Consider the following 25673-nt stretch of genomic DNA (forward strand, 5'->3'; position numbering starts at 1 on the left):
TGTAGGAAAAGGGGAAAATACACAACACATCCAGAACAACTTTGGCAGAAGTCCAATCCTGTGCAAAAATACTGTTTTTTATTTATTAGGGTGTTTGAGTTTCATAAACTGTATCCTTTTGTTAACCCAAAGGTTTAGAAGTGTGGATTATTAATGCTGAATTTTGCTTTCCACCTGTTACTCATGAACTACAGTATTACTGATATCGGTTTTTATAGCACACACACACAAACATTTGCACGCACGCACACACACACACACACAGATCTCCTGACAAAATCTCTGAAACTATGGAAAATTCTAGGAAGTGAACTTGTTTGCTTAGATCAGGTTCAAGGTGATAAGATAATGACGAGCAGCCAGGTCAATGTGCTGGGGTTATGTGACATGTGGTATATAAAACAAAATAAAATAAAAACAATAAGTGAGGTCTCATATTGACACCATGCTACAAACAGAAAATAAATCAAATAATGAAATAAATAAATAGGCTCATGATCTACTCTACTTAAGGCCTTTCCAAATAAGAGATACACCAGACAAATCCCAACAAGTCATCATCTGTTTGCTTCCAAAATTAAAAGGAAATGTTTTCATACCCAATTTAACAATAGTTTAATACTGGTTTTCTTTACACTTTTAACATATGTACTGTAGCAGTTAATATATTATCATCTGCTTCACCCAAACTGAATTTCAGTTTTAAAACCAAAGAGTTGAATGCAGATATTTTGGACATCCGTTAAAACTATTGCACCATCTCTTCATGTGCACCCATCCATCGACTGACCATACATCACTTATCTACAGATTTTATAACGTCACACGCCGATTGTTGCATAAGACCACAAGGTCATGAGCGAGACTATATAACATGGTCTTTTATCCCCTTAATCCTGCTGTAACATAATGTGGCAGAATGTATTTTGGACTAAAAAGATTTTAAAAAACAATACTTTGCTTCAAAGGATCACAACCCACCTTTACCTAAGCTGAAAGACAAAAATGTGCTGTAGGAAATATGATTAAATAGTTTAATTTAATTTGAAATGCACTTCAATTCATGTCAACAAGGACTCTCCTTTACTCAGATCCAGAGATGTAATTAATGAGGTTCTCCAGAATGTGTAAATACTCATAAGATGTTTATGAAATGATACTGACCACGTTTGCAGCGGCTGAGCCAGTGACTCCTGACCTTTATTCCTTAAAAACTGTACCATGCATTTACCATAACACAACTTCTATAGTGTCACCATAAGACCCTTTCTGCCTTGTAGATGTCTCACATTGTATTTATAACAACCTTTCTGTTATAAGTAACACCTTTCCATTCCAAATACCACCTTAGCATGAAGAATACATACTTTTGGGAAATACTACTCATAACATAACATTGTGCCTTGACCCCTTTGCTCATAGACCCTGTCATAAAACCAGAAAAGCATGGAGCATTTTACATGCTGCAAAATGTGACAAATGCCGATCATCCTGCTAATTTTGGGAATAAAATATTTTACATACAATGTATTGGGCCATACTACATTTTTTTCTGGCATACTAAATAGTAAATTGAAGGCACCCTGTGTACTGACCTGAACTTTGAACATAATACTGATGCTGAAAATTCTCTTTTAAATTATTTCTGTCCATTAGTACCTAGTGACTAAACTGCAGCGTTTCTGCAGAGAATGTAAGGCGTTTAAAGTCTCTATTCACATTAGCCCATTGTGAGACCTCAGATTAGTGTTCTGGAGGATAATCCCTAAACTAAACAAGAATAATCCAATGTATACTCATACAAATTACATTCAGGACTTTAAGAGTGAAAAGGTTATTTGAGTTTTATTTCAAGCGACTTTGTTCTACTCTGATGTACAGGCTCAAACAAGATTTGTTCTGGTACCTTCACAAGATCACAACCAACAATATCAGAAAAGTATTACCATTCAAAAAAAGTATGATTTCACACTATGTATTATGATTCGTCAATTCTATCAACATTATTTGTGGACTCCAGCTGTAGATGCACAGTGAATTACTGCAGCTGTAACAGATATACAGACCATCATTTACCTCAATGTCTGGCAGGTCTTTGCTTAACATGATGCTGCTTCCGTCTAGTCTGGGGTCTAAATTCTCTCTGAAGATCTCCTGGAGATTGTCGCTGCTCTCTGGATTAGAGGTCCGAAGCACTGTCCGGGACTGCTCTGCTCCCAAGTGGGGCTCTCCGGAAGTGTACTGTCCTTAAGAGGCCCACTCCTCTAACTCAGTTAGACAACATGTTGACTGGTTAAAGCAAATGAATGTTGTCTTACCCGGACTAATCTGTGGATAAGGCAGGCTGACCGGCAGAGATGATATGCAGGGTTGAAGTTCAGCTGATGGACAGCATGTTACTGGGTGCATTGCTCATGAGCTATGGATTATCAAACAGTCACCACAGCCAACCGTCAGGTTCAAACTCCATCCTGGGTACTTATTTCTTTTTTAACTCCTTCCTTTCTGTCTCAATGATAAGTCTGCTTGTATGTGTATGAGCTAGAGCCGAGGCAGATCTCAAAACTTTGGCAAAAGTTTAAAGGTGTTCCCTTTTTGGTTTCTTATACAGTGGATCCATGGTATACCCCTGCACATTGAATAACAAAGAATATATATATAAATATATTTATAAAACGGACAATTCAAATCAAGCAATTTGATTGGTTCTTAGCCGTGATATACTGAGCGTATACCACGGGTAGAATTGTAAGTTACTTTTCACAACAAGTCAGTATCCCTCCGCGCCTGAGACAAACAGTATACAGTTGGGCTGCTTTTCAAACTGGAACAAGAAAGCAGCGGAGAAGTAACGGGGCAGAAACCCTCTTTTTTACGCAGCGGCCCAGACATAGACATCAAACGGCAAAACATATTCAGAATGCAGTTCCTTTAGCACTAGGGCAGGGATATCTAGATACTCTCCAAGGTTTGACATAATGAATTGTGCTACTTTTAAAGCAAGCAACGATGTTTTCAAATCTGTAATCAAAGAGGTCCGCAAAAACGCTATCGACCAATCAGATTGCTTGATTTGACTTGTCAGTTTTATAAATATATTTACATTTCTTCCGTTACGAAACAAACTTACAAAGCATAAGATGGAAACATTTAAGATTAACTTCGACCTCCGGGGGGGGGGGTCTTAATATGGAGGAGTGGGTTGAGGAGTGCCTATCTCCAGAAAAAAAAGCACCTAAACTACGACATGCAGAGCTACGTGAAGAGCAGGTAGACCAACGGGAAAAGTACCACCAATCAAAAGCTTTCTGATGCGGGTCTTGAAACAAAGCAGAGAAATTATGACCGTTAGTGGCCACAGGTGCGAAAGCTCTCTCCAGAGCTACCGGAAGCCCAATCTCGGGAACCGGAGAAAGTGGAGCAATATTCTCGCCACGCCAAGCAACAGCCTAGATTAGAGCCTCAACCTATACAAGTAACCACGTAAGCCATGCTACTGATGCTGGACAGTTTTTCAGTGGATGCACAATAAACGACAACATAGAAAAATGAATGTAAATAAATAGCCAAATAATGGATCAACGCTCTAATATGTTCACTAGCTGTTAGTGTTGTTGCATAGCAACCACCTCGCACTAGGTTTCGTGCAGAAGGCAACGGAGGGACTATTTTATTTTGAACATCATTATTTATTAATAAAAACTATTTAAATTAGAGTGTGTATTTTTCTTTCATATTGCCACACTTGGTAACCGTTTTATAAAAGCAATAGCTCACTTCAGGCCGTGGTATATGCTCATTATATCACAGCTAAGGGGCGTGGTTCGGCCCGACGCGAAGCGTCGTGAGCTATTGCTTAAGTATATACTCTATGGTTCCACAAGAACCCTCTCTGGGGTTTCTAACCAGTACCTTCCCTCGTTCTAAGGGTGCTAATAAGAACCGTGTTCTACAGAGAACCCGTTATACTGCTCGGGGCTCATCTAGAATTCTTGAAGAGGCCGTAAAAGGCTTTTAAGTGTAGCTATTGATAACCTTTAACCCTTTGTCTTCTTAAGGTTCTATCATAACAGTATTGTATTTTACAGATAATGCCAACATGAATTGAAAACCCCACCCCCCCTTTTTCATTCAATTCTAGTGGCGAGCCTTCAGGGCCTAAAATATTCTTTAAAATAATATTTGAAAACATGAATATGTAAGTGTTAAAACACTCGACAGAGCAAAGGAGAACAGAAAGGTTGGTAATAATTCTCTGTTGGTTTTTCCCAACGAGTTACCCCTTTCTCACTACACATGATCATTTAAAACATCAATCCAGTATTTTAACTGCATTACTACATTTTCTGATTTAAAAAAACCTTTCTGGAAATGTTAAAACAAACACTTTATTATGTGTGTGAGCATGTTTGAATTAGACGTCATTGAGATAGAGCATCGAGGCAGCAGTGGCAAGTAGGGCGACAGCAGTAGCCATGGCAACACCTGAAATACAGAGAAGATTCAGGACAGATCTCGCAACTCATGATACATTTGAAAAGTGGTGAATGTGGCTGGTGTTATTTATATGAATGACAAATTATATACAGCTTTTTGACAAAATCCACTGAAAAAACTGAACCGTTGACTTTAACCAAATGTCAACAGATTTCACATAACTTATTAGGTTAGTTGAAAGCTATAATATTAAATTGGACCTAATAGGTTGTATTCAAACTTAATATTATTGCTTTCAACTAACCTAATACAGTTATGTGAAATTTGTGTACATAATACATGAAATTAAATTAAATGTTTTCAGTGCAGGATCTTACACCCTTACAGACAAACACCGGTGCTCAACAGAGAAAGGGTCCTGACTGGTATATACTGTGAGATGAGAAACCTGACCAACTTAATCTAACAAGTGTTCAATTCTGCTAACATCAATGAAGAAAGCAATTCCCTTTACAGTGCATGAAAGGAGTGGGAAAGAACAACACATATGTGCTCTGCGCTTGTGAAACCAATGATAATATCTAAAAGGCATTTATCAGCTGGAACAAAAGCATAGCCTAAGCATACAGTCGTAATGTCCTCTGACTAACACGAGTTAGCTATGTTATATAACAGCCACTGTAAAGAGGTGGTGGAAGGTCCAAGGGAATATAAGGCTTGGCTGTAGGTCAGAGAAACTTGTTATTTTTTAACAGAAAACCTGCTATAAATATGATGTGGGGTTTACAAGAAGTGGACACATTAACAAAGCAGAAAGGGTCAAAAGATTACACTATTCAGTTGCACTTTGGGGTCCAGTATTTAAGGAATAAAGGTCTCTGGCTCAGTGGCTGCAATCGTCACCAGTTCTATTATTGCTTGTGAACCTGTTACACAGGTCTGGTTCACGCGTCTCAACCCTGCATAACAATAGACAGGAAGACTCGTGAAATACAAACAGCGTGATTTAGTAATCCCTCAGCTAAAAATCACTCAAATACCGCATTTAAAATCTGACATTGGAGTCCTGCAGGAGTCACGAGGGAGGCAAAGAGGAGGCAAATCCTACTCTGATTGAGCTAAGTATCGCTGGTGTTTTATTTTATTTCGTTTTCTAGCCCCTCATGCTATAATCATGTGTATTTTCTCCATTCCTGTTTATGTGTCTTCTCGCAATTATAACTGGCCCCGTGTATCTCCTAATCGATATAACCGGCCTGCTCTCGTCTATCCCACATGCTCCACTGAGATCCAACATCTCGTTTCAGGGGGCCTGTGGAACTGCCAGTCAGCTGTTCCTAAGGCTGACTTCATCTCTGGCTACGCTTCCCTGCAGTCTCTGGATTTCCTTGCTCTCACTGAGACCTGGATTATCCATCCAACACATCCACCCCAGCAGCTCTCTCCACAGCATATTCCTTCCCCCATATACCCAGACCCACTGGCAGAGGAGGTGGCACTGGTCTCCTGCTCTCTCCCAACTGGAGCTTTTCCCTCTTCAAGCTACCTAACTTCACTCCTTCCACCTTTGAATTCCATGCCGTCACAGTAACCCATCCTATACAATGAACCATTGTTGTTCTCTACCGTCCACCAGGCGCCTTGGGGGACTTCTTGGAGGAATTAGATAATCTCCTCTCACACATCCCTGAAACTGACCCTCCCGCTGTACTTCTCTGAGACTTCAACCTCCAGACAGGGAAGATAGCTGAACTAACATCTCTTTTAACCGCCTTTGCTTTGTCACCGTCTCCATCCCCACCAACTCATAACGCTGGCAATGTCCTTGATCTCATATTCTCAAGGAACTGCACTGCTTCTAACTTCTCTGTAAACCTGTTCCACACATCCAATCGCTACTTCATTTCATTCTCTCTACCCCTTTCCAAACATAACAAACTAATCTCTTCTAATTCTGCACCTGTCCGCCGTAACATCCGTTCCCTCTCCCCCTCTACCTTTGCCTCATCGGTGCTCTCAGCCCTCCCTTCCTCTGACTCGTTTCAACTCCTGCCTCTAAACTCTGCTGCAGAAACTCTCCTCTCTACTCTCTCATCCTCTCTGGACTCTCTCTGTCCTCTCACATCTCGGCAGGCTCGTCAGTCCCCTCCTGCTCCCTGGCTAAATGACGCACTGCGTGCCAATAGAACCACCCTTCGGGCAGCAGAGCGGAACCGGTGGAAATCCAAACCCCATGACGACCTCCTAACCTATCAGGCTCTCCTCTCCTCTTTCTCTGCTTCGATCTCTCAGGCAAAAAGCACTTTCTTTCAAGATAAGATCCAATCTTCCTATTCCAATCCCCAAAAACTATTTTCCATCTTCTCCACCCTCCTGGACCCCCCCAAAGCCCCTTCCCCCTCCTCCCTTCTGTCAAGCGACTTTGTTAACTACTTTGAAAAAAAGGTTGATGATATTCGCTCTTCTTTTTCCGACTCACCATTACTCACCGCTGGGTCACCAGACCCACTGACCTCCTTTTCCCCTCTCTCTCCAAGTGAGGTTCTTACCCTCATTACCTCTGCCCGCCCTACCACCTGTCCTCAGGAGTGGAGTGCACCAGCTGAGCGTAAAAAAGTAGGTCTTAACTCTAACGTCGGGCTTAGCTACATCCGAATTAGTGATTTGAATTTACACCGAGTGCACCAAGCCTGACTAGTCTAGGTCGTAGCTGCGCCTGGTCTTAAGATGCACGTCCACGTGAATACACGCGAAACAGTAATTGTTGCCAAGCAACACATGTCTACATAATTTAACACTCAAACTCCTCCATTCAGAGCAAACTAAGATTTGGATAACGAAGTCATGGATAACAGAAACCAAAAGAAGAGAAAAATTACGCCCACACCCCGAAAAAGAAGGCAGGATTTTACAGAGCTACAGCGTGAACAGGTGGAGAAAGAGATTGTTCGTGTGGAGGTGGAGACCGCAAAACTGAGAGCGGAACATGACAAAATTGAGCTGGAGAAGGAGAAATTAAGACTCCAAATTATAATTCTTAAGAATCAGCAAAGAATCAGTGAAGAAGACAATTTGTCATTCATCATTCTCTATTTATATTTGTTGTAGTTGTTTTTATCTCAATTTAATGTTAATAGTTCTCCAAATGTTGTTATCTAATGTTCTTGTGTGTGTTTTTTGAGTAAAATAGGCTATAAAACGGCCTAATGAAAATATGTGGTCACAATGGGAGCTTATTGAAATGCAATTGCTAAAAAACAGCGTTCATATTACAAATATACAGGGCTATATGTTGTTTATTATGTGATTGTGGTTAACTCGTCCACTGAATCTTCACGGATGCCAGGAGGATTTTTCTGCTTCTTCTTGTGTTGGTAAGTGAATATAATTATATATATATAAAGGAAACTTGTCTAATAGCCCGACATGCAGTTGTGCGATGAACATTAATCATGTCTCCCACAGTATTAAAGTCAAATCTGAGCGCAATCAGCACCTGCAAGGTTGGGGAGAGCGCAGCGTTTCTGTGTGATCCGTTCTGTTGTTGAGGGGAGATCTCCTCGATTAAATCAAAAAGGGCTTGTCTGCCGAAACGAAACCTCTCTATCAGCTCACTGAATAGATGTCCAGTGGGTTTGTACGATCACGGACGACTCTCTCGTCTTAATGCCCTTTCGTTGTTACAACATGTTAACAAGACGCACTGCCATAGTTATTTTCCTTCTTGCCTGTTTTACGTTACTATGGATACTAGTCTCTCTTTCCGATTTACGCCTGCTCCATACTAGGCGTAAAAGTTACACCCGGGCGCAACGCATACAGAGCTTAAGTCTAAGTGGTACACTAGTCATAACTTTAGTTTGGTCTTAACCTTCGGTTCTACGTTGGACGTAGAGTTACGCCCAGCTTGCTGGTGCACTCCACTCCTGGACCCTATCCCTTCAAACCTCCTTCAGACTATCGCTCCTGATATTTTACCTTTCTCACCCAATTCATCAACACTTCTCTAACTTCTGGTCACTTTCCAAACAGTCTTAAGGAGGCAAGAGTAAACCCTCTCCTAAAGAAACCCACTCTCAACCCGTCTGATGTTATAAACTACAGGCCTGTCTCTCTCCTCCCGTTCCTGTCTAAAACACTTGAACGCGCTGTCTTTAAACAACTCTCCTGTTATCTCCATCAGAACAACCTTCTGGATCCGCACCAGTCTGGTTTCAAGGCAGGTCACTCCACAGAAACTGCCCTCCTTGCTGTCTCTGAGGAACTGCACACGACTAAAGCAGCCTCCCTCTCCTCTGTCATCCTCTTTTTGGACCTGTCTGCTGCATTCGACCCGGTGAATCATCAGATCCTCCTTCGCACTCTCCAAGAACTTGGAGTTTCAGGCTCTGCATTTTCCCTCCTCACCTCATAACTCAAAGACCGCACCTACAGGGTAACTTGGAGAGGGTCGGAGTCCGACCCTTGTCAATTAACTACAGGGGTCCCTCAGGGCTCTGTTCTTGGTCCCCTCCTCTTCTCCTTGTACACAAACTCGCTCGGATCAGTCATTAACCTGCATGGTTTTTCATACCAGTGCTACGCTCAACATCGGCACCTCTGTTGTTTCCCCGACTCAGACTGCAAGGAATCGACTCAGACTGCAAGGAATCTAGGTGTGACCCTAGATAACAACCTGTCCTTCACTGCAAACATCGCTGCAACAACCCGCTGCTGCAGATACACTCTTTACAACATCAGGAGGATACGTCCCCTCCTGACCCAGAAAGCAACGCAGGTTCTGGCCCAGGCTCTCGTCATCTCACGTCTAGACTACTGCAACTCCCTCCTGGCTGGTCTACCTGCATGTGCCATCCGACCTCTGCAGCTCATCCAGAATGCAGCGGCTCGTCTGGTCTTCAACTTTCCTAAATTTTCCCACACCACGCCGCTCCTCCGCTCACTTCACTGGCTTCCAGTAATTGCTAGAATCCACTTCAAAACATTGGTACTCGCGTACCATGCTGCGAATGGATCTGGCCCTTCCTGCATCCAGGACATGGTTCAACTGTACACCCCGGCACGTGCACTCCGCTCTGCATTAGCCAAACAGCTCGCTGCACCAGCACTGCGAGGGGGACCCAAATTCCCATCAGCAAAAACATGTGGGTTTGCTATCCTGGCTCCACAATGGTGGAATGAGCTCCCCATTGAAATCAGGACAGCAGAAAGCTTGCACATCTTCCGGCGCAGACTGAAAACTCATCTCTTTCGACTCAACTTCGAGCGATAGAATTACTAACAAAGAACTGCTAACAGAGCACTTAAATACTAATAAAGCGCTGGCTTATCTATAGCCAGTTGAGTAGCTCTTGAAATGTTTGGCTCTATGAAACCTGATGTACTTATATGATTCTGTTTTCTTCAAGGTTGTATCTTCCTGGTCGAATGTACTTATTGTAAGTCGCTTTAGATAAAAGCGTCAGCTAAATGCAGCGTAATGTAATGTAATGAGTGTTAGTGAGCCTGAAGGTGTTGCAGTACACAGTGTTTTACCAATAAAGCTGTTCCTCTTTGGCTCAAGTGCTACAACCGTCTCCACAGTGGGCTCTGGAAGACACAACACATCATTTCATCAACTCGTTTATAATAATACAATGTCTCAGTCAAACCTGGGTATTTGAAGGAATCAGGTAAAGATGGTATTCAGAGAAGTCCTTTACATGGACTGACATTACTGGATTTCAGTTCAAAACAGCTGGGACAGGTTGGTAATCAGAGAGAGCACAGACTTTATTTACTGTGGGCCTGTGGTTTATAAATAACATACTGCATAGCTGTAGGAATTACTTCATTAGAGTTTATTCTACTTTTGGATTGGATTGAATCATTATGGATAAATGTGTCCAAGGCTCCCCAGGTGTATCTTCTCATGGCCTCACATGATATGTGCTTATAAGAATAAAATAAGAATAAAGTGGCATTAAAATTCGCTTAAACACTCATTTAAAATTTGCTTATCACATGTTTTAAGTTCTAATATTATTCAAGTTTATACATATATTTTGAATAGTGTAATATAGGTTAAGAATTCTACAGTCTGGGGATGTCTTTAACCTAAACTCTGATCATCATGTAAGCAATGATGTGATAAGAGAAAGGGAATGAAAACTGTTACTTTTATGTGCTGTAAATTAAACTAATGTTGGTGTTAAAGTCCTACTCTACGAACTGTATTCATTCTTACCTGCTCCAACCTCCCTCTCAGTGATCTCCCCCGGCGCCTCCTGGCTGCTATCCAAGTCTTCCTCGGCTGCGTCGATGTCCAGCATCTCCTTGAGCCGCTCGGTCACCTCACACACACTCTCGTCACTGAACTGGTAGTCACACACACACAGTGGCCCGCTCGCCTTCAGCGGGCAGAAGACACGATGAGGGAGACAGAAGTGTTCTGAAATACAGAAGGAGTCCGAAACAGAAATATCACTACATTTGACAGTGGTCTGATCCAATAAGCCAACACATATGTGGGGTTTCTTTTACCAATAAGCCAATCAGACATCTTGCACCATCATAGTTAAAGGTAGGGTTGGTAAGAATGGAGAAACCAGCTCGAGTGCGCTAGAATTTGAAAGTAAACAACCGGACAAAATCTGCCCCTTTCTTCAGACTTCCTTACAGAGCCCCTCCTCCAACACACACGAACGCGCACATGACCAGGGCACGAGATAAGTTTGTGAACAGATGGAAGGCTGACAGGCAGTTAGGCCATCCAGTTATTTTAGCCGGGCCGGCTCAGATGATTGGTCCTGCTTTTTACAGTACTACGGCTTCCACAGATGACATTTTTTTATGGATTTTTTGTCAAAGCACTTAAGATATTCATTGCTATCGGGATGTTAAGAGCATTTCATGGAATATAACAAAAAGTGTTTCTGAAGTGAATTATCTACCCCACCTTTTATTAAATGACCCAGGCTTCTCTTTATTAGTCTTTTTACCCACAATATTATATTTTTCCCTTTGCTTATGTGTATATTTATATATTTGCCCTATATATATTCTATATTATTCCTATATATATACACTAATATATATATATATATATATATATATATATATATATATACACACAGTGGGGCAAAAAAGTATTTAGTCAACCACCAATTGTGCAAGTTCTCCCACTTAAAAAGATGAGAGAGGCCTGTCATTTTCATCCTAGGTATACCTCAACTATGAGACAAAAAAATCCAGAAAATCACATTGTCTGATTTTTAAAGAATTCATTTGCAAATTATGGTGGAAAATAAGTATTTGGTCAATACAAAAGTTCATCTCAATACTTTGTTATATACCCTTTGTTGGCAATGACAGAGGTCAAACGTTTTCTGTAAGTCTTCACAAGGTTTTCACACACCGTTGCTGGTATTTTGGCCCATTCCTCCATGCAGATCTCCTCTAGAGCAGTGATGTTTTGGGGCTGTCGCTGGGCAACACCGACTTTCAACTCCCTCCAAAGATTTTCTATGGGGTTGAGATCTGGAGACTGGCTAGGCCACTCCAGGACCTTGAAATGCTTCTTACGAAGCCACTCCTTCGTTGACCGAGCGGTGTGTTTGGGATCATTGTCATGCTGAAAGACCCAGCCACGTTTCATCTTCAATGCCCTTGCTGATGGAAGGAGGTTGTCACTCAAAATCTCACGATACATGGCCCCATTCATTCTTTCCTTTACACAGATCAGTCGTCCTGGTCCCTTTGCAGAAAAACAGCCCCAAATCATGATGTTTCACAGTAGGTATGGCGTTCTTTGGATGCAACTCAGCATTCTTTCTCCTCCAAACACGTCTAGTTGAGTTTTTACCAAAAAGTTCTATTTTGGTTTCATCTGACCATATGACATTCTCCCAATCCTCTAAATGCTCTAGCAAACTTCAGACGGGCCTGGACATGTACTGGCTTAAGCAGGGGGACACGTCTGGCACTGCAGGATTCGAGTCCCTGGCGGCGTAGTGTGTTACTGATGGTAACCTTTGGTCCCAGCTCTCTGCAGGTCATTGACTAGGTCCCCCCGTGTGGTTCTGGGATTTTTGCTCACCGTTCTTGTGATCATTTTGACCCAACGGGGTGAGATCTTGCATGGAGCCCCAGATCGAGGGAGATTATCAGTGGTCTTGTATGTCTTCCATTTTCTAATAATTGCTCCCACAGTTGATTTCTTCACACCAAGCTGCTTACCTATTGCAGATTCAGTCTTCCCAGCCTGGTGCAGGTCTACAATTTAGTTTCTGGTGTCCTTTGACAGCTCTTTGGTCTTGGCCATAGTGGAGTTTGGAGTGTGACTGTTTGAGGTTGTGGACAGGTGTCTTTTATACTGATAACGAGTTCAAACAGGTGCCATTAATACAGTTAACAAGTGGAGGGAAGAGGAGGCTCTTAAAGAAGGAGTTACAGGTCTGTGAGAGCCAGAAATCTTGTTTGTTTGTAGGTGACCAAATACTTATTTTCCACCATAATTTTCAAATAGATTCTTTAAAAATCAGACAATGTGATTTTCTGGATTTTTTTCTCATTTTGTCTCTCATAGTTGAGGTATACCTAGGATGAACATTACAGGCCTCTCTCATCTTTTTAAGTGGGAGAACTTGCACAATTGGTGGCTGACTAAATACTTTTTTGTCCCACTGTATGTATGTATGTATGTATGTATGTATGTATATATTTATGTATGTATGTATGTGTATATATATATAATATATTCTAATAATTGCTCCCACAGTTGATTTCTTCACACCAAGCTGCTTACCTATTGCAGATTCAGTCTTCCCAGCCTGGTGCAGGTCTACAATTTAGTTTCTGGTGTCCTTTGACAGCTCTTTGGTCTTGGCCATAGTGGAGTTTGGAGTGTGACTGTTTGATATATATATATTTTTATATATATATATATATATATATATATATATATATATATATATATATATATATATATATACACACAGTACCAGTCAAAAGTTTGGACACTCATTCAATGAGATTCTAGTTTTGTAGATTAATACTGAAGACATCAAAACTATGAAAGAACACATGTGGAATGATCTAGTAAACAAGCTTGTCACCTGGAATGGTTTTCAATTAACACGTGTGCCTTGTCAAGACTCCATTTGTGGAATGACTTGCTTTCTTAGGTCCCGGCCACACGAGGACGCATACGGCTAAACGCATAGGATTAACGCAAACGCAAAAAAGCCTCCGTCCAAACGCAATGTTCACCGGATAGTGTCTGTCCACACGAGACAGCTCCGTTTAGCTCCAACCGCTGGAGGAGCTGCAGTACATATGCAGGAGCCTGTACGTGGCGCTGTAACTTCCTCCACAAAATCAGCGAAGAAGCATGGTTGTCATGGTTGCCCTTCTGTTTATTCTCCGCGGTTGGACCGAGGGAACCGGGCAGAGTTTTTCGCCAGTCAACGTGTATTAAAGTTTTAATCTTCCGGACAAAATTATAAAAGTGCCAGTCGAAGGTCTTCTTTGCTATTTATTGAGCTTTAAAACAAATGAATAACGACTCTATATAATATAATAACATATTTATAACTATTTTAGGTAGTTTGAGAGGTAATTAAAATAGCTAAGGGTGATGATCTGACTTGAAGTGTGTGTTTTGCTCCGTTCACCGCTGCATCACAGCGGGAGGAGCTGCAGGTGAGCAGAGCTGCGTGTCTCCGTCCTGTCAGATTAGATTTCACTCGCGTTTACGTCCATATCGAGAGAAAGATAAATAATCTGAACTCAGTGTGCAGTTTACTTTGACGCGGGGGTGAGCAGCAGAGGTGGGGAGAGGCGGGGCTATTGCGTCATCATTATCAGAAAATGATCGTATACATGTACACACGGAGCAGTTGGACCCCCCAGAGCGTTGCGTATGCCGTTCTATCCACCTTGGGACCCGTTATCATATTCGGTCGTCCTCGTGTGGCCGAACGGTCTATACAGTATGACACTAAACAGTAACGCAAACGACCGTTTTCGTCCTCGTGTGGCCGGGGCCTTAATGTATTTGAGGCCATCAGTTGTGTTGAGCAGAGGTAAGGGTTAGTGCACAGTGGAAAGCCCTATTTGACTGCTGTTGTAATCCATATTATGGCAAGAACCAGTCAACTCAGCAAAGAGAAACTGTCACGATCTGTCTGTGTTGTTTTTTGTCTTGTCTTTTTCTGCCTTTGGTTTCCTGATTTATTTTGTAAAGTGTTCACCTCCTGTCTTGCCTGTTGCGTTCTGTCTGTTTTCCCTCCCTGATTACCCGATTGTGTTCACCTGGTGCCCCTGTGTTTTCTCCTCCCTCCTCACCTGTCTCTTGTTGGTTTGATTAGTCCTGTGTGCATTTAGGTTCTGTGTTTTCTGTTAGTCTTTGTGAGTTCCTTGTTGTTGTTGGACTGTTTTCACTGGGAAGAGTTCTGTCTTTAAGCCTTGAAATAAAGGTATTTTCTGTTAATCTGCATTTGGGTCCTGCTTGCCTCTCTCAACCCTGACAGAAACGACCGTCCATCATCACTTTAAGAAATTAAGGCCAGTCGATCTGGAAAATGTCAAGAACTTTGAATGTATCCTCAAGTGCAGTCGCAAAAACCATCGAACGCTATGATGAGACTGGCTCTCATGAGGACCCCCCCCCCCCCCCCCCGGGAAAGGAAGAGCAAGAGACATCTCTGCTGCAGAGGATGAAAACACAAGAGTTACCAGCCTCAGAAAGCACAAATTAAAGCACCTCAGATTAGAGTCCACATAAATGATCACAGAGCTCAAGTAGCAGACAATCTCAACATCCACTGTTCAGAGGAGACTGCGTGAATCAGGCCTTCATGGTCCAATCGCTGCAAAGGTCCACTACTGAGGATAAACAACAAGAAGAAGATAATTGTTTGGGCCAAGAAACACAAGGACATTGGACATTAGATCAGTGTAATCTGTACTTTGGTCTGACGAGTCCACATTTGAGATTTTTGGTTCCAACCGCCATGCCTTTGTGAGACGCAGAGAAGGTGAGCGGATGGTTTCTGTGTGTGGTTCCCCCCGTGAAGCATGGAGGAGGAAGTGGTGGTGGGGGGGGGGGCTTTGCTAGTGTCACTGTTGGTGATTTATTCAAAATTCAAGGCACACTTGACCAGCATGGCTACCACAGCATTCTGCAGCGCCATGCCATCTGGTTTGCTCTTACTGGGACCATCACTTGTTTTTCAACACACAATGACCCAAAACACAGCTCCAGGCTATGTGAGGGCTATTTGACTAAGAAGGAAAGTGATGGAGTGCTGCGTCAGATCAGGGGCGCCGTAAGGGGGTGAAAAGTTAGGACGATTCTAAGGGCCCGTGACTGACGGGGGCCCCAAAATGTTTAGAACATTAAGAAAAACAAATGTAAGTAACCTTTCATCAATCATCAATAATTAACATTAATAGAACATTATATTGATAAAGTACTCACTAAACTTACGATTCATTTAACTTATTTTCTTCCAAAAGTTAATTATCCAAAGCCTCTGTACACCCCCTTCTATTTACATGGAATGGTTTGGTCCTGCCTCGTGGTGCGGCACCGGCACATGCAGAGAGTGAAAGCATGTGAGGAGGGATGCTAGTACTTAGCCTATGTACTTGTGTTGCACCATGTCTCAAAAAAGTCAGGCTCAAAGAAAAGAAGAGAAAGGAGAGAAAGACAAGAGAGAGGGACCAAAGGGCGACAGTATGTCACCCAGTTTTTCACAAGAAAAGGTGTGGTCCATGAGTGGTGGAAATTATTCTGTTAGCTAATGTTTTGTTTTTACTAAGCTGACATTAAGTACTGTTAATATCTTAACAGAAAATTCAGAGGCTTTTCATGTCACTGCTCTTTTAGCTGACATTTAAAGGTAGGGTAGGTAATTCACTTCAGAAACACTTTGTTATATTCCATGGAATGCTCTTAACATCCCGATAGCAATGAATACATTAAATGCTTTGACAATAAATACATACAAACATTTCATCTGTGGACGCCGTGGCGCTGTAAAAAGCACGACCAATCATCTGAGCCAGCCCGGCTAAAATAACAGGATGGCCTACCTGCCTGTCAGCCTTCCAACTGTGCACAAACTTATCTCGTGCCCTCATTGGTCATGTGCGCGTTTGTGTGGGTTGGAGGAGCGACTCTGTAAGGAAGTCTGAAGGAAGGGGAATATTTTTTCAAAACAAAAAGCTAACATCTAATTTTAATTATACATTTCAAACACAGTATTTTCCCACATAGCCAATGATCTATACAAAACAAAAAACTGCTTTTAGTGTATTTGGATGATGGACAGTTTGAAGCGCTGAGTGAGTCTGTATTAGGTAAACTAAATGTTAATCACCGACATTTTGGTTATAATGTTATTATATTAAAGCAGGGGTGGGGAACCTCCTGTGATATATGTGATATATTTTCATGAGGCCCAAAATCCCTGGCGGCGCCCCTGCGTCAGATGACCTGGCCTCCCCATCACCCGACCTCAACCCAATTGAGATGGTTTGGGATCAGTTGGACCTCAGAGTGAAGGAAAAGCAGACAACAAGTGCTCAGCACCTCTGGGAAGTCCTTCAAGACAAAAAAGGATATATATGTTAAGACTTTTCTCGTTCTTAATATAGACTATATTTAGGGTCTATATGTGTTGACTTTACTTTAAAATAGCAGATCTCTGTGACCGGATATAGTTTGGCTTCGACCCCGGCCCCACAAGGACGCATACGGTAAAACGCATAAGCAAGCGCAAAAAAGGCTTCCGTTCACACGCATTCGATTCATTAACGTGTCCGTTCACACTAGACCGCTGGAAATGCTGGAAACGATGTAGTACATATGTCAGGCCTGTAAGTGGCGCTGCTGCCGCCCGAAATACACCAGAAGCAGCGAAGAAGACGCCGAAGCATGGCTGCCATGGTTGCCCTTCTGTTTATTCTCCGCGGTGGACGGCGTGTTCTCCTGCTGTATCTCTCAGGTAGTCCACCAGCAGATGAAAAACACCCACCTCTCCGCCTCTTCCAAGGAACGAGGGGACGGTGCGGCAGTTTCCTTAAAAAAAATGTTCCGCCGGTCAACATGTCCGTTAAAGTTTAAATCTTCCGTACAAAATTAGAAAAGTGCCGGTCAGAGGTCTTCTTTGTTATTTATTGAGCTTTAAAACAAATTGATAACGACTCTGTTCTCTGTATAATAATATAATAATATTTAATAAACGATGACTGCCTCTCTTTTCCTCCCCCTCTTCTGACAGCCCAGCAGCAGCAGGAGACGTGGGGAGAGGGAGGCGGGCTATTTCATCGTTATCAGAAAATGATCATATAGGGCACACACGGAGCCGTTGGACCCCCAGAGCGTTGCGTATACCGGTCTACCCACCTTGGGACCCGTTACCGTAGTCGTTTAGTTCCACCCCCCCCACACACAAGGCAGCAAGGCAACGAAACTTAAAATAATAAGCAGCACTTTACGGCGCGCTATGCATGGGGCCGCCTTGTGGGGTTTCCCGACATGTGGTTTCAGTAAATTAAAGGGTGTTTCATGTTGTCGTTGCTGTGAACCTTCTTAATACATTCGAAAATGCCGTTTAATACTTTTTAATAGCCTTGATTTTCGCTAAATTGATTTATCAACTTTTAATACTTTTTAAGACCCCGCGGACACCCTGATAAAATAAAAATCATATTCTGGATTGTTTAACACTTTTTTGTTTACTACATAATTCCATATGTGTTCCAAACCTTCGAATGAGAAGGTGTGTCCAAACTTTTGACTGGTACTGTATATAATATATAGGGCTGATTCTGTCACTTTTACCACGGTTTTACCAAGTACCAAATTAGCAATATTAAAAAAACTAAAATTGACAACATTTTCCATCACTTTTTTTGGGGGGGGAAATATTTTGTCATTTTAGTTTTTTTATTATTGCTAATTTGGTACTTGGTAAGACCGTGAGACAGCGGGGTTGGGTAAGATGTGTACTTATTCTCTTGTGTTTTTGACATATGTTTGATCTTTGACGTGCTGAAACTCAGTGTAACAGTAGCAAATGTTAGAAAATGAATAAAAGAGTCAGTAAGTCAGTGAACAACTCTGTAGTGCAGTATTTATATTAAGCTAGTCACTATGATCTGAACAGAACAACATGCTTGTTTGCATCAACAACCATGATAGGACTATTAGGAAAAGGGAGATAAGCAGTCGGATAATGATTACAGCATTACAGCAAATAAGTGTGCAACGAGATGATGTCATTTAAAAGAGCATTCAGACCTCAAATGATACAAAAATAAATAATAATAAAAAACATATAAAAAGGATGGCAACATGATATGTATGTTTCATATGTGAGGAAGGTAACATTTATTCACTAACTCTTTACACCACTAGAAATCAAGTTTTAGTCAGGTAATCATTTGCCCACAGTTGAGCAGACATCTTCCTATCAGCATTCTAATCCTTTCTCTTCACTGTGATTGGTTGACCCTAAACCCGCCCACCTCAGCCTTAACCTTGACCTCCTACAGCCAAACAGGCTCATAACTCGTGAATCATACACTGTGGGTGTTTGTGTGCGTGAGTGTGTGTACCTCTCTTTTGTTTGCTGCTGCTCTTATTCTCGTCTTCAGACGTCAGCAGCTCCTCCAGCAGCATCTGAACCCGTGTGGTTACCGTAGAGACAGCGTCCCTCTTCAGCAGCTGTCCACAGATTCATGACAACACGACAATCGTTCACTTGTAATTCTCATGAACTACAGCATTAGACTGTTCAACTCCTGAGCTATGTGCCTTCACAACATCATACCATTCATCAGTTTGCATCTCAATATGTATCTATTATTACAGTAAGCAGTTTTAAATTTCACTCTACAGCATTTCATTTACATTATATCTTTAGCTTATCATTTTCTATTTGACTTGTAGTTAACTTCTCCTGCATCACATTTTCATGCAATACTTCATTTCTACTCTGTTTCTTCTTGCACTGTTTGTCTTGTTTTTTTATTTGTTTTATTGTCTTATGTTGTTATATTTATGTTGCATTATTGGAGGAGCCTCGGACTTCAAATGGTCATTGCATAGCTACTCTGTAGTTCTGAGCATATGACAATAAAGCTGTAGTGACAAACACTTCCATGAAATGATGTCGCTTTAGAAGCACTCGTTCCAATTAATCAGTCCGTCATGGGGTTAAGTTTCACAATGTTTAATAAAGGAAGTCAAAGAACACAATAACCAGAGTAGAACCCACTTTCTCTTTCCACACAATCCCAGCACAGCACAGGTGGACTAAATATCTTAAATCACACCCAGGGGACAATTGTCAGAGTGACTAATTTTGGTGTAAACACATGATGATATGATATGACCAAATAAGCGTTTTGGCTCTTACAAAAGCTGTTAAACTCGAACTTTGAACATTACCTTCTGCGCCAGCCTGGCCTTTGATTTGTTGCTGTGCAGGTACGCCCTGCTGTGGACGGCTCCTCTGATGGACACGATGCCTCCACACCGCTGCTCCACATCTGCTAACCTCTGCTCGCTCTAACACAACAAACTAGGTTCTTTACAAACAGCAAGTACAAGTGTCCGACTGAGTTCGAAGCTTCATTCGTTAGAAGCTTCACTCGTTAACTTTTTACCTCTGATGACAGCATTTACTCTTCAAAAACTATAAAAGTGGTGTTAATATGTAGAGATTATCCAGTCGTATCATAAACGTGTGTTTGCCACATACTGTATCTCATTTTCTGCAACATTCCAAAATCCAATGGAACTTCCCATTGCTTTTTATCGAGGGAATCCTTATGATAATAACTTCTGGGTTGGCCTACAAAATACGTCATCACTGCACCGCTCTATTGAGGGATTGGCAAATGGCAATACATATATATATATATATATATATATATGTATGTATATATACACACATATATTATAAAAGGGCTTATACAGACAATTTGCAACACAAATCTATTTATTTTATTAAGAAAAGCATGACTGAGAAATGATGGTCAAAGATATTTTCTACTGAAGTGGTGAAAAACAAGAGCATTCTTTTTTGTATTATTGAGTTATGACAGGCGTGCATGTGTGTGTGTGTGTGTGTGTGTGTGTGTGTGTGTGTGTGTGTGTGTGTGTGTGTGTGTGTGTGTGTGTGTGTGTGTGTGTGTGTGTGTGTGTGTGTGTGTTTGTATTTATGTCCCTTACCGGTGTGACGAGTATCTGAGCTGTGTACGTCTGTCTCACGTTCCTCTTCTGTAGAGACATATCACACACAGTGGGTTAGAATATTACTGCAGTTTTTTAGAGTTTGTTAGATTCAGCTCTGCATTCAGGCTTTAAGAAACAAAAAAAGTGAAACAAGGATGAGACCTATTGGCAGTCTGCAAGGGCCTTATAAGCATTCATACTACATTCACTGCCAAAATGCTGTTGAGCAAGGGTGCAGCAATGTTTTTTCTTTCGGTCAAATCTGATTTTATAGATTTATTTTGTTATATGTTTTTCTTAGTGTTGGTCAGATATGCACAACCTGTCCTCCAGGGAGCTCTGCGTCCTCTGCCAGCTTTCTCCCATCCATCAGACACACTCCGCTCTCCAGCCGCTGTGCCCACCCTCTCAGCTCCTCCTGAAACAAAGAGCTTTCTACTGAAGTTCCTGCAAATGAAAGTGTGCTGTGTGTGTGTGTGTGTGTGTGTGTGTGTGTGTGTGTGTGTGTGTGTGTGTGTGTGTGTGTGTGTGTGTGTGTGTGTGTGTGTGTGTGTGTGCGTGCGCGTGTGTGCGTGCGCGTGTGTGTGTGGTGTTTGGCACTAACCTTAAGACATTTATCCATGTTTTCTGGATCCGTCTTGTTGTCTGGTAGCGGCACCAACATGTCCACATGTAGACAGCAGGACACCATGCTCCAGGAGGAGCACACCCCCGCCTGGTACCTCCAGTCTGCAGGCTTGGCCGTGCTCTGGAACAGATCATCACATTAACATTATTTGAACTACACAAGCTTCAACCTTCAGACCCTGATCTCAATGGATCCCGGTCAACAAATATGCCGCTGCTTTTTATTAAAATAATAACTACTCACATCTTAAGCTGCACTGGAACTTTAATTCTGGTATTTATAACAAACATATTCTATTTTATCTTTTAGCAAACAGTGTTTTATTATTTGTCCCTATATATACACTTTTGCTGTAAAAATGTAAATGTCCCCTCATTGGGACGAATGTTTTTAAATACTACTTAAACATAATATTATAATACAGTATAATATCTAAATATCTAATGCTTATAGGGTTTTATGCAAAGCACTTGAATTGCCTTATGTCAAAATGCCTTTGAAGTGATGCTTCAGGAGAACAAATGAATGGAATTTATGGAGTAGCTTCAGTATTATATAAGTGTCGAGACAGCAGATTGAAGCGGTGGTTCTGGGAGAGAAAGGTAAACACACCTTGGGATCTTTGACGTCAAAGGTTCTGCAAAAGGTTCTGATATGTGGGGTTAAAGAATATCCAGCCAGTATCTGCTGGCTGACTGAAACAATGAGCAGGCGGAGTGGAAAGGATACTTCCTGGTCTTGCGGTTGACATGCAGTGCGACACGGTCTGAGACGTCATCCTCTGCAGGGCTCCACAGCTGCTCCGAGGAGACCAGGCTCTCTATCGCGAAGACCAACTGAACACAGAGTACACACACATCAGAGGATTAAAACACACTCACAGGTACATGCACATGAGCCATGGAAATGTGATGTGGAAATCACTTCCAGAGCTTAGCAGAGTGCTTATCTTATAAAGCCAGAATATATTTACAGACAGTAAATATGAGACTGAAAATGGATGCTGATGTTTAGTTAAGGGAGACATCACAAGTAAAATAGACAGAACAGAAAATAACTGAATACATTGGGTGACACGTCAGGATCACCGCAACACAAAACAACAAATCAAATGTTAAGGTTCATAGTGGGAGTTTTTGTATTAGCGGGCAGGGCAATATTCTGTGTGAGGTTTCTTTTGTGTGTGTGTGTGTGTGTGTGTGTGTGTGTGTGTGTGTGTGTGTGTGTGTGTGTGTGTGTGTGTGTGTGTGTGTGTGTGCGTGTGCGTGCGTGTGAATTGTTGGATGGTAGTTCCTCGCTCCAAGTTTTATACAGAAATTCATTTGATGTGACCTAAAATCTGTGAACATCTTTAAAAAGCACTTCAAGATGAATGAAGACTTTGTGTGATTAGGCTCTAGTGGTGTTGCACTTTGTATCTGAACTTTGAGGGCCTAAACAATGCTTTCAAATGCAATTTTCTTCAACATAAAATTCTAAAATGGTGAAAATGTATTAAGAATAAGCGTATTGTTATGTGCGGGCAACATGGCTCAACAGCATCACCTAGATTGCAGCCCCATCATGTGCCATTTGCCTTTATGTACGGAATTCAGAAGGTATATGTCACAAATGGAAACAAAAAAAGGGCTATTGGAGGAATACCATCATTATTTATTTAGGTTTTCATTTTTTTTTTCTGTTCCTCAAAAGGTACTGCATCAGTAAACGTAGGTCCTAACAAGTCACAACAACTTTATAATCAAAGGTAATCTGTCATATATTGTAATTTTTGTTCGCCCCTTAGTGGCCAGAAATGGATTGCTGCAGCTTTAATTGTGCCTACATCATACATGTACTCCGTGTTTGTATGAATTGTACCTGTCGGAGTGTGGTTAGTGTGTCCTTTGCCTCAGTATCAGTGATGATAAATACTCCCAGTACAGAGAGGCCTCCAGGTAGCATCCGAGACACCTGAAAACAGATCAAACCAGGAGATGATGAACAGTTTCAAATCCTGCAGGCAAAGCAAAAACCCATTACCTTATCTTAAAGTGTGAATGCTAGAACGAGAGAAACAAGTTTAAGTTTGTTTTTTGTTTTGCTTGTTCTTGGCTAAAGAACAAATAGCTTCTACAAAATCATTACATGGAGGCGTGTGGTGCAGTGTGTGCGTTGGTGTTGGGATCAGGGGGTCACAGGTTCAAACCCCACTGCAGTCAGCATGTCGTTGTGTCCCTGAGACACTTCACCCCAAATTGCTCATGTGAGGATTGTCCACAGTATTGAGTATGTAAGTTGCTTTGGATAAGAGCGTCTAACAAGTAACATGTAATGTAGATACATTTTAAAAGGTATTCAACCAAGTGGAATTCAATTTTTTAAATATACTATTTAATGAGTGTGTTCTCCAAACCCCTACACACTCTGAACTTTTGTAGTTCATTTTATACACACTTATTATCTAATAAAGCATGCACCGAGGGATACCTTTAATCAGCCAAAACGACTAACCAAACTGATTGGACAGCCACAATAAAGGTGGTTCATTTTCCTTTTGAGTTCTCAGACCCAGTATTAGCACAGAGCGTACCTGTCGAGCGTGCTCGCTCACCCACTCCTTGTCTACAGGGTTTCCTGCAGGGCTCTCCTCCCTAGGAGGCGTCCGAGTTGCCATTACGACAAAGTCCCTTTGGGGTGAGCTCTGAAATGTTAGTCATTAATATTGATTACTGTCTAATCAATTCACGTACGATAAATACTCTTTCATTTAATATTATGTGACCCAACAATCCAATACATTCAACAAAGTGAGACACTAACTGCACAATTAATCAAAGTTTAAGCAAAATCGCAATATGGGCTAGGGCGATATTTAAGAAACAGGAGGCACAGTTTTTGTTACAGACAAATGATGTGTAAATATTATTCTGAATGAAGGATGGAGTAGCTCCATAGAGGACCCTGCATACAAATCACACTCTACAGGCTTCAAAAAATATCTTTGTTCGGTACACAAATCACACCATGATCATTATAACTTTGAATGATAATGAGAATAATCACGCAAACATGATCAATCGCTCCAGTATTGCAAATCATATTGCAATTGCAATATCAGTTAAATAGTTACCATTTATCAATTGTGCAGGCCTACTGCACACTTGATGACAGATAGATCAACAAAAGAGAAAACAAAAATGTGTCTAAAACTTGAGTTTTGTGCAAGTGATTATTTTCTAGTTTGTCTTGCAGTTTGGATAGCGAACTGTTACTCCAAGGCAGAAGTCCACTAGTTAACAGGACAGGATTACTGAGCAAAAGTTAAACTCCACATAGATGTTTCTGTATCACCTCACCTGTCCAAGTAGCAGGCCTGTGACTGAACCTGCTGTCTGTTCACACAGTTTAGACAGACATCCCTCCACAGCATCTTCTACGATATAACTGCGACCCATACTGCCTGAGGACAGAGAGGAAAGAGAGAGGGGGGGGGAGGCAACATCAGTTATAGACAATGTTTGTCTTAAAAACATGTCTGCAATGAGAAAGTGCTGGGAAATGTGGAAGAACACAGCAAATACTTTGTACGCTTGCGATATCAAACTAAAGTAAACAATACAAAGTACAACATAGGCTCAACGTTAAGTCATAGGACTTAACGTTGAGCCTAAGTTGTATTTGTATTTGTATTTGTATTGTCCTTAAGGGTTATATGCTCTAACTTTAGCCTACTGGTTTTATTGACTTCATTAAGCTAACGTTAGATGGTGAGTTCCAATTGAAATGAGTTGTTACAGCTTGAATTTGATGTTTTTCGGAGAAATTACCTGACAGAAGCAAGACAGTGTGTAAAATATGAGCCAGAAGGCAGGATACTTGCTATTAATTCTGACAGCAGGCAATGGTTCGTCAGGATTCGTAAGCAGTGCAGAAAACCTCTAGTTACCACCACTATGCTTTGCGCAATGACGTATTTCCGTCGCACGACTCTGTCGTAGGGCTGGTAGGGTTCAAGTTACACAAGAAAAATGGAACATTGTAAATGTTTCCAAAATAAAACTTCCAACACTAACCCAAACACAACAACTAGTTGTCAGCATCAGACTCTCAATGCGTTACTTTGGTTTGAATCCATCTATCGAGGTACTTTAATTACGACTTTTAAATGTCAAAGGGCAGTTACAGTTAGGCTTAACTAAAGTAAAACACATTGCAATATATTGTTACTGTTATCATCATTGAAAAAATAGCAATGTTTTCGTTCTGTTCCTTTTTTTATATGAAATTGAATTTTGTTCCACATAAAAAACTGATTTTTTCAATCCACCAGTCATTTTAATTCATAGGTGCAAATCCTAGGCTAGGTGGCTTCCTGGTTAAGTCACAGCGGGCTTG

The 25673-nt window shown here is 41.4% G+C and overlaps 2 protein-coding genes across 3 annotated transcripts in view; both read right to left on the bottom strand.

Moving 5' to 3' along the window:
- LOC307017615 (dihydropyrimidine dehydrogenase [NADP(+)]-like) overlaps positions 1-2514 on the bottom strand; it is a 78719-nt gene extending 76205 nt beyond the window's left edge. The window contains exon 1 of the mRNA XM_079647247.1: positions 2077-2514. Within this exon, the coding sequence (XP_079503373.1) occupies positions 2077-2106 (30 nt within the window). The 5' untranslated portion in view covers positions 2107-2514. The remainder of the gene's footprint in view (positions 1-2076) is intronic.
- A 1856-nt stretch (positions 2515-4370) lies between these two features.
- odr4 (odr-4 GPCR localization factor homolog) lies at positions 4371-25282 on the bottom strand. Of its 2 annotated transcripts, none has more exons than XM_079647661.1 (14): positions 25155-25282; positions 24635-24734; positions 23869-23979; positions 23157-23249; positions 22026-22132; positions 21909-21945; positions 21273-21416; positions 20991-21086; positions 20666-20713; positions 19880-19999; positions 19045-19153; positions 10664-10867; positions 9973-10026; positions 4371-4485 (listed from the first exon to the last, which is right to left on the bottom strand). In XM_079647661.1, exons 2-14 carry the CDS (start codon positions 24731-24733, stop codon positions 4415-4417), a joined length of 1293 nt encoding a protein of 430 aa, XP_079503787.1. In that variant the 5' UTR covers position 24734; positions 25155-25282; the 3' UTR covers positions 4371-4414. The 2 variants fall into 2 exon arrangements, with proteins under 2 accessions (XP_079503787.1, XP_079503786.1); XM_079647660.1 differs by having other exon boundaries at positions 24635-24738; positions 25106-25263.
- Between the last annotated feature and the right edge of the window lie 391 nt (positions 25283-25673).

The sequence above is a fragment of the Notothenia rossii genome (assembly GCF_949606895.1).
Source record: "Notothenia rossii genome assembly, chromosome: 9".
Taxonomy (NCBI): Eukaryota; Metazoa; Chordata; class Actinopteri; order Perciformes; family Nototheniidae; genus Notothenia; species Notothenia rossii.

Excerpts from the sequence above, each read along its gene's own strand:
- odr4 (XM_079647661.1), bottom strand. The coding sequence starts at position 24,733 with ATGGGTCGCAGTTATATCGTAGAAGATGCTGTGGAGGGATGTCTGTCT. Across the intron at positions 21,087-21,272 it reads ACATGGATAAATGTCTTAAG|GAGGAGCTGAGAGGGTGGGC; the intron begins GTTAGTGCCAAA and ends TCTTTGTTTCAG. Across the intron at positions 20,714-20,990 it reads CAGAGCTCCCTGGAGGACAG|AAGAGGAACGTGAGACAGAC; the intron begins GTTGTGCATATC and ends ATGTCTCTACAG.